This window comes from Lissotriton vulgaris, chromosome 1_1 (assembly GCF_964263255.1).
Source record: "Lissotriton vulgaris chromosome 1_1, aLisVul1.2, whole genome shotgun sequence".
In the NCBI taxonomy this organism is placed as follows: Eukaryota; Metazoa; Chordata; class Amphibia; order Caudata; family Salamandridae; genus Lissotriton; species Lissotriton vulgaris.
This window is the reverse complement of record NC_141685.1, coordinates 671,044,482-671,058,418: the sequence shown is the minus strand read 5'-3', so window position 1 is coordinate 671,058,418 and position 13,937 is coordinate 671,044,482. Positions and strand designations below refer to the sequence as shown.

General features: G+C 42.2%; 1 protein-coding gene across 1 annotated transcript in view; it reads right to left on the bottom strand.

Annotated features, from left to right (window-relative positions):
• The window catches only part of EXTL2 (exostosin like glycosyltransferase 2), a 111,280-nt gene that overhangs the window by 17,300 nt on the left and 80,043 nt on the right, over positions 1–13,937 (bottom strand). Inside the window, exons 3-4 of the mRNA XM_086954402.1 lie at positions 12,841–13,271; positions 10,612–10,682 (exon numbers count right to left, since the gene is read on the bottom strand). Of these exons, the coding sequence (XP_086810528.1) occupies positions 10,612–10,682; positions 12,841–13,271 (502 nt within the window). The remainder of the gene's footprint in view (positions 1–10,611; positions 10,683–12,840; positions 13,272–13,937) is intronic.

The following is a 13,937-nucleotide window of genomic DNA, read 5'->3' as shown; positions in this document are numbered from 1 at the left end:
CACAGTCATTGACAGGTACCCAGGCTGCTACACTATATAAAATATAAATATTATTAAGGTAATGTTTCTGAGGTGAAGTTGGTGGATACTTGTTCATCTCTTCTTTGTTTTGTAATAGGGGCAGGGATTCGAACCCAGGAACAAATTCCTTACAACCCGCTATGTAATTCCCAATAATGAGATCACCTTCATTTTAGATACCATATAAGAACATTAAAGTTTTGTAATTTTAGTGTGGGAAATGAAAGTTATTATAACTTTATCACCCTAGAATTCCACACGTGCCACATTCTTTGCTTCTGAGACGTCATCCGTTTCTAGATGTTTCTACAGAGCAGCTAGTACATTTGGTCCGTGTCCTACAACACAGATGTGTTAATTTATATGTTGTAAATGAAGCCAGAGGACAGATATATGACTTAATAAGTATTTATTAAGCACCACAGAGAATAACTGGTGTTCCCATCAGAAAGCAGGGAGCTAACTGACAGGGCAGAACACAGGAGAAGATGACATCAGGGAAAATGGAATGTAGGACTTAAAGAGGTACAGAGAAACATAAGTGCAGAGAATACAACATATCCTCTTCCCTTCATATAGAAAAAAAACAAAGAAAAAAAAAACAAAGAAAAGTAAGTCTATATAAAACATACTAAGTACATGCTCTTCGTTAAAGAGAGAGACCTTACTTACAAACAAAGTCGCGTAAATAACCCGGAGGTCTTCTCACTCTCTGAGTTCTACTGGCACTGGTCCCATTGGTACTACTGGCACTAGACTCATTGGGAAACACATTACCTTCTCGCTCGGCTTTTTTATACAGTGCCACACGCCTCAAGTTCCAACTCTCACCGTTAAATAGAGTCACAAATCTTTTATGGACAGACTTGACCTTAAATGGTCCCCTGAACTTCGTCAATCCAACACCAACTCGACCCGGTTTGACTTTCACCCAATCATTCACAGCAAATTTACACACTCCATCTGATTCACCCACAGTGTCAGACTTACCAGGACCAACAGGAAGGTCAGCGTTCAGAAACTCTTTCATCCATGCAGCAACCAGCTTGGTGCCCGCTGAACGTCCCCTCATGACAGAAAACGGAATCAAACCGGTCACACCATTTTCAGTAGTCCTGTAGGCCCAAACCAGGTCATTAACCAAACTCCTCACATCCGTCCTAGAGGAAATCGCCATTTGAATGGCACCTTTAACCATGCGGTTTGCCCTCTCAACTATGCCATTCCCCTGGGGGTTGTAAAGTGAGGTCCTTGAGTGTGCAATACCGCACCTTCCCAAGAAATTAGCCATCTCCAGGGAGGTGAGTTGCGTCCCATTATCGGTAATGATCCTTGTGGGAAAACCTTCCTCTCTAAAGATCTCACTCAGCACAGCAATAGTGCTGTTCGTAGTGATCTCCTTCATGAATTTGACTACTAACCACTTGGAAGAGACATCAACCACTACTAACCCAAACCTCATATCTTGACTCAACTGGTAGAACGGGCCAATAAAATCAAGACATATGGTGTGCCATGGACACCCAGGATCTACTATTGAGCCACAACCGGTGTGGCTACCCACTTTAAGTCTCTTCTCGCTTTCCAAGCAATCGGTACATCTCTCCACCCACTGAGAAATTTCGGAGTCCATTCCGGGCCACCAAAAATTCTCCCTGACTCTCCTCTTGGTAAGGGACTGCCCTAGGTGACCCTCATGGGCTAACTTAAATAAAGTAAATCGCACTCCTTGTGGAGGAATGAATTTGTCATCCATTAAAATCATGAACCCATCTTTGTCCAAGACCGACAATTGTTCCAGAACCTTTAAATAAGGACGAAGTGCAGGAGATAAGCAACTCTCTCTCCTTGGACCCTTCGCAATCAGGTCTTTGACCTCACACAACACTACATCTTTAGCCATGGAGGTATTCCACAAACTCCTACTAATTGCCCCAGCACACATATCTACAACTTCATCCACAGCAGCCACAGAACCCTCTGAGTTGAGAGATTCCACTCCTAACTTGTCCACCCTCTCCCAAGGTAGTGGAAGTCTAGAGAGTCCATCCGCCTGGCAATTCCTCCAACCGGGAATATACTCCACAGTGTACAAATACTCCTGGATCCTGGCAGCGAGTCTAGCTAACCTGGCAGAACCCTTGCCAGCGCCGCCAGGTGAAAGTATTTTAACTAAGGGTTTGTGATCTGTCAATAACGTGAACTTGAACCCCCACAGGTACATCCTATAATACTCGCAACCCCATGCTGCAGCTAGGGCTTCACGCTCGATTATAGAGTAATTCCTCTCGGCCGTAGTGAGTGTCCTTGAGGCAAACGCTACAGTCTTAAGACCAGATTCGTGTACTTGAGCCAGAACCGCACCAACACCCACAGCACTTGCGTCCACTGTCAAAACTGACTTGCGGTTGGTGTCGAACGGTGTCAATATGCCTGCCTCACAAATTTCAACTTTGATTCTTTTAAAACACTCGTCTTGTTCCACACCCCACACAAACTTGCATCCATTCCTCAACAGCACCTTGATCTTTTCGGTTTTCTCTGCAAAATCTCTGACAAACTTAGCGTAGTATTCGATGAGGCCGAGGAAAGACCTCAACTGATCTTTATCGCATGGAGCTGGTGCATTTCTAATGGAGTCCAATAGGTCTCTCTTGGGTTTTACCCCGTCAACAGACAAGGTATATCCAAGATATTCAACCTCCTCCACTGCAAATTTACATTTCTCTTTCTTAAGAGTCAATCCTGCTTGTTCCATTCTCTCCAAAACGGTCTTCAAAATCACATTGTGTTCTTCAACGGTCGCTCCAAATATCAGAACATCGTCCTGAAAATACACTACGTTGTTCACACCCTTCAGTACAGCACCCATCATTCTCTGAAATACCCCGGCTGCAGAGGCGAGTCCAAAAGGCATTCGTGTAAATTGGTATATTCCCTCAGTTGTTATGAACGCGGTCAGTGCTTTTGAGTCTTGGTGTAGTTTTATTTGATGATAGGCGCTGCGAAGGTCCAACTTAGAAAAATACTTCCCACCTTTTAGTGATAGGACCAACTCGTTGATGTTTGGTAAGGGGAAATTGTCTACTACAATGTTTTGGTTCAGGGTGCGAAGGTCCACACAAAAACGAAATTTTCCATCGGATTTGGTCGTAATAACTACGGGGGAAATCCAGGGTGACGTTTCGATCTGCTCTATCACCCCCTGGTCTAGCATCTCCTTCAGCATCTTCTTCACTTCCTCACGTGCAATGAATGGAACCTTTCTCACCCTGTGTTGCATAGGTATGGCATCATCCCGCAGAACAATTTTATGCACATAACCCCTCAACTCTCCTATATGCTCGTCAAACAGACCATTCATCCCTTCAACTATTGAATCCGTGGTTATGCTATCTACCACCATCACTTGTTGTGCTGCCCTAGGATTTATTATAATTCCGAGGTCATACTGTTGCCCCCATCCTAAAATTGCAGGACCAGATTTAGCTACATACACCTTTCCTTCAGCTGAGCGATCCTTGAATGATATTACACATACCATAAACCCAATCACTTCTATACTTTCACCCTGATAACCACAGGCATTAATATCACTAGCAGATAGCTGCACGTCCTTCCAATTTGCTAAATACATATCCTTGGGGATAAAAGTCCACAAGGATCCGGGATCAACCATCAGCTGGACCTCAATTTTATCAATAAAGAACAAGGCTTTTGGTCTGAATCTTCTTCCAGGCTCACCTTCATTCACACCATCCCCACCTAAACACAATATTTTGTTGGCACCCTCAACACTGACGATGTCTCTTACTTCTTCCCTGTTTTCGACAACAGCTACTTTATCCGCGTTTGCACCCCTACACATCTTTGCAAAATGTCCTTTCCTCCCACACTTCCTACACATCTTATCAATTGCAAAACATCTCCTGAAGTCCGAACTGTGAAAAGTACTCCCACACCTACTGCACATTCTTCCCTGAAATCTATTCCTGTCATTGCCTGAGAACGCATTGTTAAATCTCCTCTGACTACTTCCTCCCTGATCCATACTTTTCTTGTTCACAACAGCAACTTCATCATGATCAGCACAAGAAACTCCATTCCCTTGAACATTTTCCTTTGTGTTATCTTTCCTTTCCATCTCTTTCATGCATGCGTTCGATTCCTCAACCACTTTTGCTATGTCAATGGCCATTTGTAGGGTAGGATTTTTTGCTGCCCACAGTTTTTCCTGCATCTTTTTGTTCCGGCATTGTACTATCAGCTGGTCTCTTATCATTTCGTCTCTTATCTCTCCAAAATTGCATTTAATTGACAGCTCGCGTAACCTAGCCACAAATTGGTCTACTGATTCCTCATTCCTTTGGGGTTGGGTGTAAAATTTGTGCCTCGCCATGACAATGTTTACTTCTTTTGCGTATTGTTTTTTCATCCGAGCTTTGGCTTCTGTGTATACATTGGTTATCGCCCTACCATCTTGGTTTACTGCTACCGGAAGATATTTGAAAGAATGTTGACCTTCTTTGCCTAATGCGCTTAACAAGAGGGCTTTTTTTCTAGTTGCACTGAAATCTTTCCCATCAAGTGCCTCAATGTAGTTCTCAAAAATGTCTATCCATTCATCCCACTCGATGGGTGGATCCCCAGTAGTTTGTAGGAACAATGGAGGTGCAATGACATTCAGATTTTCCATTTCAAAATTCTTTAAAGAAGCACTACTCCCTTTGACACAGAGATAGTCAAACTCAATTGAAATGTCTACTCTTCCTCATTAAACGTGCAATATGTGCTTCCCCAATCTTTCTCTACTTTCTTATGATAAGGAATTGTGTTAGTGGTAACTTTTCAATGTACACTGCTTTGAGTCTTATAAACAAATAATTTTGATTTTTTAAATTACTTTCTCACCCTTTAATTCTCTTGCAGACACTCGTTTCTGTTATCCAGTCACTCGATATGCCATCGGAAGCGTCTGTTTCCACTTGGAGCGATGTTTGTTACTTGCGATGTTTTATTGTTCGGAAGCGGTGTCGGTTGCTTAGATACCTATCAAGCTTCAAGATGGCCGCCACGTACGTTACGTTGCGTTGTCGCGTCACTGCCGGTACGTTACCTCTGTCTGTGACGCTTGTTTCTTCCTTGTCCTGAATGCTTCCTTCTTGACACTGGCGTCGATGGCTCCGTTGAAAAAAAAAACAATGGCAGTAGAATCGAACGGTGAGTCTGCTCGTGTGTCTCTCCGCTCGAGGAGTCTGCTCGTGTGTCTTTCCGCTCGAGGAGGCTTTTTTTTAAAAGATGCAGCTTGTAAATTGTCTCTGTTTGTACCGGTGATGCCGGTTCACTCGAGGGAAAAGCTAAATGTTTACAGGGATGCAGCAATATCACGGATATAACACAAATCGCTCCGTTTCTTTTCCACAAGCTGCGCTCTCGCTCTCTTTAATTTCTAAAACGTGCACAAATATTTTTTTAAATCGAGAACTTCCGAAATGTAGCACGGAACACAATTCCTTCAGCAGGGTGTGCCTCGTTTACAATCCCAACACGAACAAAGTCACAATTAGATGCAAGGTATAAACAGGCGAATGTTCTCCAAAACTCACCAGTTGTTCTGGGAACCTTGCAGGCTTCTGCTCAAAGCGTAAGATTACTTCTCTTCAAAGTTGCAAAGATATTTCTATCACAGTACTTTTGAGATGAAATAAAAGGTTCTTCTTTTCTTCAAAACTTGCGTGGTTCTTTGAAATGCGAGGGCTTTTTTTTTTTTTCCTTTTCCTCCTCAAAATCTGCGTGGTTCTTTTCACCAGTTGAGTTCTCCTCCCTCTGTGGTTGTTCAGCTACTTCTGCTCATCGTCGCCATGTGTTGTAAATGAAGCCAGAGGACAGATATATGACTTAATAAGTATTTATTAAGCACCACAGAGAATAACTGGTGTTCCCATCAGAAAGCAGGGAGCTAACTGACAGGGCAGAACACAGGAGAAGATGACATCAGGGAAAATGGAATGTAGGACTTAAAGAGGTACAGAGAAACATAAGTGCAGAGAATACAACATTATACTTGAATGTTCATATGGCTGCCGACTCAGACTTTCATGTTTCCGTTTGCAATCAAACATGTTGTGTGTGTGTGTGTGCGTGGGGGGGGGGGGAGGGGGTTAGTAGAGGAGACCGATTGTCCATTAGAAGTTGTAGTTTCTTTTGCACGTGCTGTAGCTGCAAATGAAAGGAAGCATTCAAACTCTGTTTCAAGGCATGTTCGGCCTGTCTATTCACCAAGTTATAACCGAGCATGCAAAGCAGAGTGAGGAAGGTTAGACTTTATATGAAGTTCTTTTTTGGTCTTTTATGCAGACAAATGACCAGTATGTTTCTTTAAGAAATGTGGAAACCCAGAAAAACTAGTGTCAAAGTGAGGACCCTTTGAATTTTCAATCACCCCCTCGATACTCATCCTCTCAAGTCTGGAATGTGTGAAAATTGTCAGTGGTGGGTCTCATCGGGGCTAACAGATTTTCCCTAAAGGAACTCACGGACAAAAGAAATGCTTGATTTTGCAGAGGACTTGGCCCTGCAGTAAACTTAAGGGTGTAGCATGGCAGCCCCTACCTTGGTTCTCCCGCCATCACCAGCACATTTACAATTTCTAGACTTCTACATTTGACAACGCTTTGAATGGCGTGCCTGAAATGGGGGGGGGGGGGGGAGGGGGGTACGAGGAGCATCAGGCATTATGGTGTCACAACTCAACTGTAATCACTTACTACAGATAGATATGTCACAATTAGACTTCAATAGGGAAGTTTGGGATGGGTTTTCATAGAAGGATTGCAGTCTCCCACGTATCATACATATAATTATAAATGGGTACCAGTGAATTATGGGGATGTTTTTCACTTTGGGGTTCTGAGGGGCATCAAATAGACAATAAGAGTGAAGCTTGAGTGGTCTGTGATGTAACTCAGAGCCCCCAGGTGAAAAACATCCTACAATTCTTTTATTACCTATCTATAAATTTATACTGTGTATAGCCCCGAAATTCTTTGCCCTTGCTTTCAATTGCTATGAATAACATGGTCTCCACCATGCATCCTTGTCCCCAAGGTAAAACAAGCCTTTGCAATGCAATAGGTCTCGCATTTACGCAAGTTTGAGCTATTGGCATTGTAAATGGTAATGCCTTTTGTTTATGTTTTGGTTTTTAAAACCTAAAGAAAAGGCATTGTCATTTACAATGCCAATAGCTTAAACTCACGTAAATGCATGACCTATAGCATTGCAAATGCCAGTTGAATTTAGTGTTCAGCCCAAAACAGGAACTAACAGGCACTTAGCTAGTCAGCCATTAGAGTTAGGGAGGGGGAAAAATGCGGCAACCGAGGGGGGCAGGGGAGACAGCATTGAAGTAAGGGGTTTTGTAGTACATTGAAAGCTTTTTAATATCAGAACATTCGCACCTGTTCAAACGCGCTTTTGATAAGCTTGTGGAAATGAAACCAAGATTAGCGAAAGATGCTTTATGTAGTAGCAAGTTTGGACATCAGGGTATGCGCTTTTCTATTATCACGCTTTTCAAACAGCGTGAGGACTTGAAATAAAAAATATGGTGTGTTATACATAGGAGTGTGCAGAGATGGATTCTCATTTCATATGAAAATTGTATGTAGAGCACACTTTCACTTCAAACAAGCATTGGTAAAGCTTGTAGATCTCACCCTTTGGATCTACCGGCTTTGTCAATGCAGTAGAGCATTGAAGAAAGAAATAAAAACACAAACACACACGCAATGATGTGCCCCAAATTTTTTGTTTACTATTCTAAGATGCCAGACACCACTTAGATCGGATTGGGTTTTTTTTTAAGTGCGAAAGCGCTTAGTTTTGGGAACTTCTCCAAAAATCGGGGAAGGGAGAATATAAGTTCCTGCAAAGGCTGAAGGTAGGGTGAGAGAGAAAAAAACTACCAGGTGTAGGATGGTGGGGGAAAGCTCCGCACAAGGGGGAGTGAAATATGGAGCAAGTGGGGTGGGTGTCAAATGTTGAGAAGGTGCAGAATATGAAGATGAAAGCTAGAAAACAAGTGCACTGTTATGGAGTGCAGAACAAAAGAAGTTCCATAAAAAAGTGAGCAGTGGAAGAATAAAAGTCAGTAAGCAAAAGCATGGTAAAGAGGCTATGCTCCTGGAGAAGGACATAAGCACTATTGACAAGACATGCCATCAAAGAACAAGCAAGCAAATGAGAAACTAGTCACTGACGTCTGTGGAAAGCCAAGTTGTGCTACCAACTCATAACCTTATGAAAACATTTTACCCTCATAAGTGGCAGTAGCCTTCTAACCAAGACCCTTCTGATATCTGGTAAAAAATAAATAAATGAAGGCAGCTATCACGTGAATTAGGGAATTTGACAACTAATGAACCTGGTCAATCTACCACCTGGGTATAGAAATACATTTTTAGACTAGACTTCTCTTTAACAGCCAGGCACACACCACCTCACACTATCACCAAAACGCTGGATAATTATCTGCCAAAATAGAGGACTATATGAGCTACTGGCCTTAGTCTTCAAATAAACACACTATCCACTAATTACCAAGCTGATATCCTTGAGGGTACTTGACTCACTCACACACCTACCAAGACGATCATTGCTCTGCAAACCAAAAGCGTATTGGACTTGCTTGAGGCTTGTCATGGGTACTCACTCCCCCAGCGAATTCCACACTCTCAGTCAAAGTAACATTGCCCTAAAATAAATACCTTCCTAATCAAGATGAAGATATAGTAAACATTATGATCTAGCACTTCATACTCATCCCTCCATGCCCACTGTATCCTCACCTAAGTACACGTATTGTAATATACTGTACTATAATACATCCATTGTACATCCATTGTATTGCATTGACACTTACCAACAGCACTTTAACATTAAACTTCTAACATTTGTCACCAAAAAATGCTTATTTTGAAGATGGCTCCGGCAACCCCTTTTACTATGTACAGCACTTCTCTCCCTAAATGTATTGTTAACAAAAAAGAAATTTGGAAAGGGGTGGTATCTCAACTGTCTCCCATGGGTAACAACACGTCTGCTAAATAAGGGTTTCACACATTCTGACTAAAGCAACATCATCCTCCCAGGTTAAATTGTGAAGGAGTGGAAGGTATCAACTGTCTACAACTTTACCACACTGGTGAGCAGTCGAGTTATACCCTACTTCAGTGAGGTCATGTGCAAACTTGTCTGGAAACCTACTCAGACATCTAAACTTGTAGGAGCGGGTTAAAACCCGATTACACAGTATCCGTCTATCAAACATTCAAGTGCTTAAGGGGCGGTTAATAACTAAAACATATCCTCCCAGTTGGCTCTCACTCACTCTCCAGCCCTGACTTTTCCTCCCAGGGGCACCCACTTACTGTCTAGCTCCTAAAACCAGCCTGGTTATCTACCGGTGACCAATCTGCCTCTATGCAAAGGTAGGCCATGATAAACTTGCGGTACCAAAAGGCAGCATTTCCACAAGGCCTGTGAACTGCTTAAGCTTTGGTAACTCTCCCCCATCCCTCACCTCCACGGGGGATGGGCTCCCTCGCCCGGGTGCCGCCTCCTCCGCACGTTAAAAGAATCGGTGCTCGTTGCTTCTCTCTCACTCACTAACACGGACTGTGCCACACATGCAGGTCTACGTAACGCAACGCTTACTTTACACACTCTCTACCATCGGAAGGCACCCGTTCTGTGACATCTGTGTGCCACGACGCCGTACACAATATAAACAACCTTTCTCCGTGGAGCCGACGGGGGGGTGGGCGGTGTTGGGGGACGGAGGGGGGAGTGAAAGCGCGCAATGCTCGCGTGCATATCTCCTGTCCTGCGTGCGCGTAGACAGGGAGGGGGAGAGAGGGAGAGAGCTGAGCCCTAGATGTTCACGTGCGCGTCCACATTTCCAGTCCGTCTTTTGCGCGTGCCCATCTCTTGTCTCGCATGAGAGGCAACTCAGTGACAATACTTCTCGCTGGCGGCTGCGCTTCGCCAGGCTCGACCTAAAAATAAAACCATACCATACCTGCCAAACCTGACCAACGCCCAACACCTTGCCAGCTTTCCCTTCCCCTTCTGCAGCTGGTCAGAGAGCCCTGTCAACCTAGCCTGGAAGGCATTTAAGATGTAGCAGCAATGGGTAACAAGTTGAGTTGCTATGTCACAGCAGAGAGTTATCAGATTCAGAAACTAAAATATACGATAGACGCTCTCGCTGAGAGCCATGCATACGTATATATTGTTGCCCCAAATTGATTTACATTGCAGAGATAAATCATGAATCCAGTACAATAACACATTCCCTATTTTTCAAAGTAAGAATACAAACGCTTTACACACAAATTATGGTCATGTAGCACCTGTTGGTCAAGCAAGAAATTGGATCTGTGGCGCTCCGTTCAAATTGCCATTTTCACCCATGCTATGGCTGCTAAAAAAGACCCAACACGTGTACACAATAAAATAATCTTATGCCATTTATATGAAAACTTTGTAATATGGTCAAAATTAGCTAGAGAGAAAAAAAAGAATTACCTTCCAAACAGAAAAAGCAAACGTGACATCATGTGCACTGACCAATGTGTCATCATCCATCATTAAAATAGCTGGAACGATAAAGAATATATTAAGTATCACATTTAGAAATAAAGAACAACTAGCCTGGGTCTGATTTAAGGGTTTATTCTCCACATACAGAAGGTATAAATTCAGTCTGAAAGCAGGTTGTTCCAAGTATCAGCTGTGCAGAACTGTAAATTCAGGCCAAGCTTTAAAACAACATTTAGTTAAAATTACTTATTCAGTAGACTTTACAACTCCTTGGACTGTCAAAGATGCCTATAGCAACACAAGGATGGAACGTTCTCCAATAATTTACAGAAATGTTACCCTCATAAAAACGTACAGAGTTTGAAAACCTTATAAGTCAGTGGTGTCTAACATAGGCCCAGGCGGTATGATTCATGCCAGATTTGATGTATAACCACTGACTATGTAAATGAGTTTCATTTAGATAATCTACATGTAATGGTGGTTTTTTTTTTTCTCCCATTTCAGTAATTTTTTATTGAAAAATAAAGCGTATTTACATGGTACAGGGTGAAACACATGGGGTTTATGTTAAGACTATCTCAATGTGTTCCCTTTAGATGCATCGTATGTAAAAAATAATTCCACAGATACTCTGAAAATCTGGCATGGATCTGGCCATCCGGCATATGGGGTGGGAACCTCTTTTATAAGTACACTAAATGCAACATACCCTTTTTCAATCACAGCGTTGACTGCCTATCCATCACAAGGCCAAACTAAGTTGAAAAATAAACTATTAATTCTTTGAAACTGCATAATAATATACAGAATGCAATTTGAAATAAAAATGAACAAACACTATGATTTAAATGATTTACTCCATCTCATAAATTCAATGTACAAAGGTTTTGAGCAATGCTGGACATCCATGGTCTTAGCTATCCAGATCCCACTCCCCTAGTTTCTTGACTAAGGGTTTAAAAAAAACTCTTTAGTCAAAAGATATATGCTGGTAGGGAAATAGCCACGTGTTGGATAGCTCCAAGCCTTCTACCAATTTGGAAGATGGAGGAGAGACCTAACTCTATTTCTAACACTATAGCCTGGTGCAATTATACAATATTATTTGGCATACACGATTGCTTACATTTTTGAATAGCTATCCTGATAGATGTGTTTTGCTGGGGTATCTGAGAGATCTGCCAGTTGAGATAGAAAAAAAAGCAAATCTAATCATTTTTGGTTCCTTGATTGCTTGCACACAAATGGCACTACACAGAAGTTCTCTCTCTATCTGCAAAAAAGGCTAAAGTATAAATATTGTACCAAAAACCGGTACCAGCACTACGATTGTGATCTTTCTTTTTGGGTTATTATGAAACAATGTCTGTAAATCTTGATGTTGCTTTTCACATTTAAAACGCAACTGAAACTTACTAATTGATGGAAATACCTGACCATGCTCCAAGAAAAAAAAAACAGACAATGTTGCCTGGCAACACCGCTGGAGATCAAGGTCTAGCATTATCTGAGGGCGATGACATAGCAAGGATGTTGAGAGGTCATCCTCGATTAAATGTATTTTCTAGTATTGTTCCTCCTGTTTCCTTCTTGTATGGAAAAAGTATTTTAGATTTCAGCAGAAGAAATTGAATCAATTTCCTTTGAAGAATAAAGATTACCAATACATTGTTATACCTATAATCGTATATATGCACACGAATATCTAATAAAATAAAATAAAGGTGTTCTGGCTTTCACCTGCATCATAAAGGATGCATGAGCTCAGGTTTCACTATACTACAAACCAGAAGCTACTTGTAGAATGGGAGCTCTCAGCCTCTACATGCTAAGCTTTCATACCTCTCCACCCATAAGATATGATAAAACCTTATGTGCTCACTAATCATGCAAGAAGGTATTCTGCGGATACCACAGCAATGATGCCGGCTCATGCACACTGATTTGGGACTCCGTTGGATCAGAGGGTTGTAGAGCTCCTTCTGACAACTGATATGCTCTTCACTGTTTATACCTTGTACAAGGCAATGAAGGTGCACAGATTTCGGGGTTTGACCGTCTTCAACCATCGGCTCAGTCTTGTGGACTGGAGACTTTATGGGTACTGAAAAGATGAGCGTCTATGCTACATTTAAGATTTCAAATGCGGTACTACAGTGGTTCTTCTAAGTTGAGGGAATGAAAGAATTTAATTTTCAAAAGACAACTTACCATCAGTTTCCAGTGCAGAAAAAGGCTGCAGTCTATTCCTCATTCGATTCATAGTCTGCTCCTCAAAGACGACAGGTACTGGGTGTGGTCCGAGCGAGACCCACAGCTCCTCTGGGGTCTTTTCCCCAATGTTGTTCCACACTACAATCACTTTATGTAGATTTGGAACGGCTTGGTAGTGATTCAAAAGTTTCAACAGCACGTCGGTTCGGTTAAATGTCTGCATGATCAGTGTGAACGAATCGAGAGGCAAAAGGCTCTTGGAGGTCTCTTTCCTTTTGAGGGCATTGATCGCATCATCTTTGTTATTGGGAAGAAAAGCGGACAAGCTTCCTATCACAAGAAGCAAAAGGACACATACGAGGAAGAACACGTGGCGCATCCTGGTTCTGAGCACTCTTCCGGGTAGCTTAAAAATATGGTGAAGGCACCTTTGAAATAATTGGAAAATCAAAGACGGGTTATTAGTCAATACAACATTGATGAAACATGAACGAAAGCCCATCTTGGACATGGTTTCTGTGTAGTATACCCGATGTCAAGAGAGCACTTATGTATTCAACCAGCTAACAAATATAAGAACACATTAAATGATAAGCCTAACAGGAAATGTCTGAGATAAAATTTTAATTTTGATTCTACCAAAGGCCCATGTCATCTCTGTAACAACAGTATGTCAGTTTTAATTCATGACCGCTACTAGGCTGCAGCCCACACTGTGAGCCAACACTGTATATGAGCTTATATGTGCTTCTGAATCGAATATGTATCTTCACATCACATGCAAATACATTGCATGCCATTACAACGCGGTCGTTACAACGACTGTGTTGTAACAACACGAACCAGTACATCACAAGTCGCTACAACGACTTGCTGTAGGGGGCACGCTGGACTTAGGAATAGTATTATTTACTGTTCCTACTCCAGTTTGTGCAACAGCAGGGAAGGTCTTGGATTGTAAATCCAACACCAGCGCGCCCCCTACAGCAAGTCATTGAAACGACTTGCGATGTAATGGTACGCATGGCAACAACGCGTCGTTGTAACGATCACGTTGTAAAGGTACCGCGTTGGCGGGGACAGCATTGTAAATG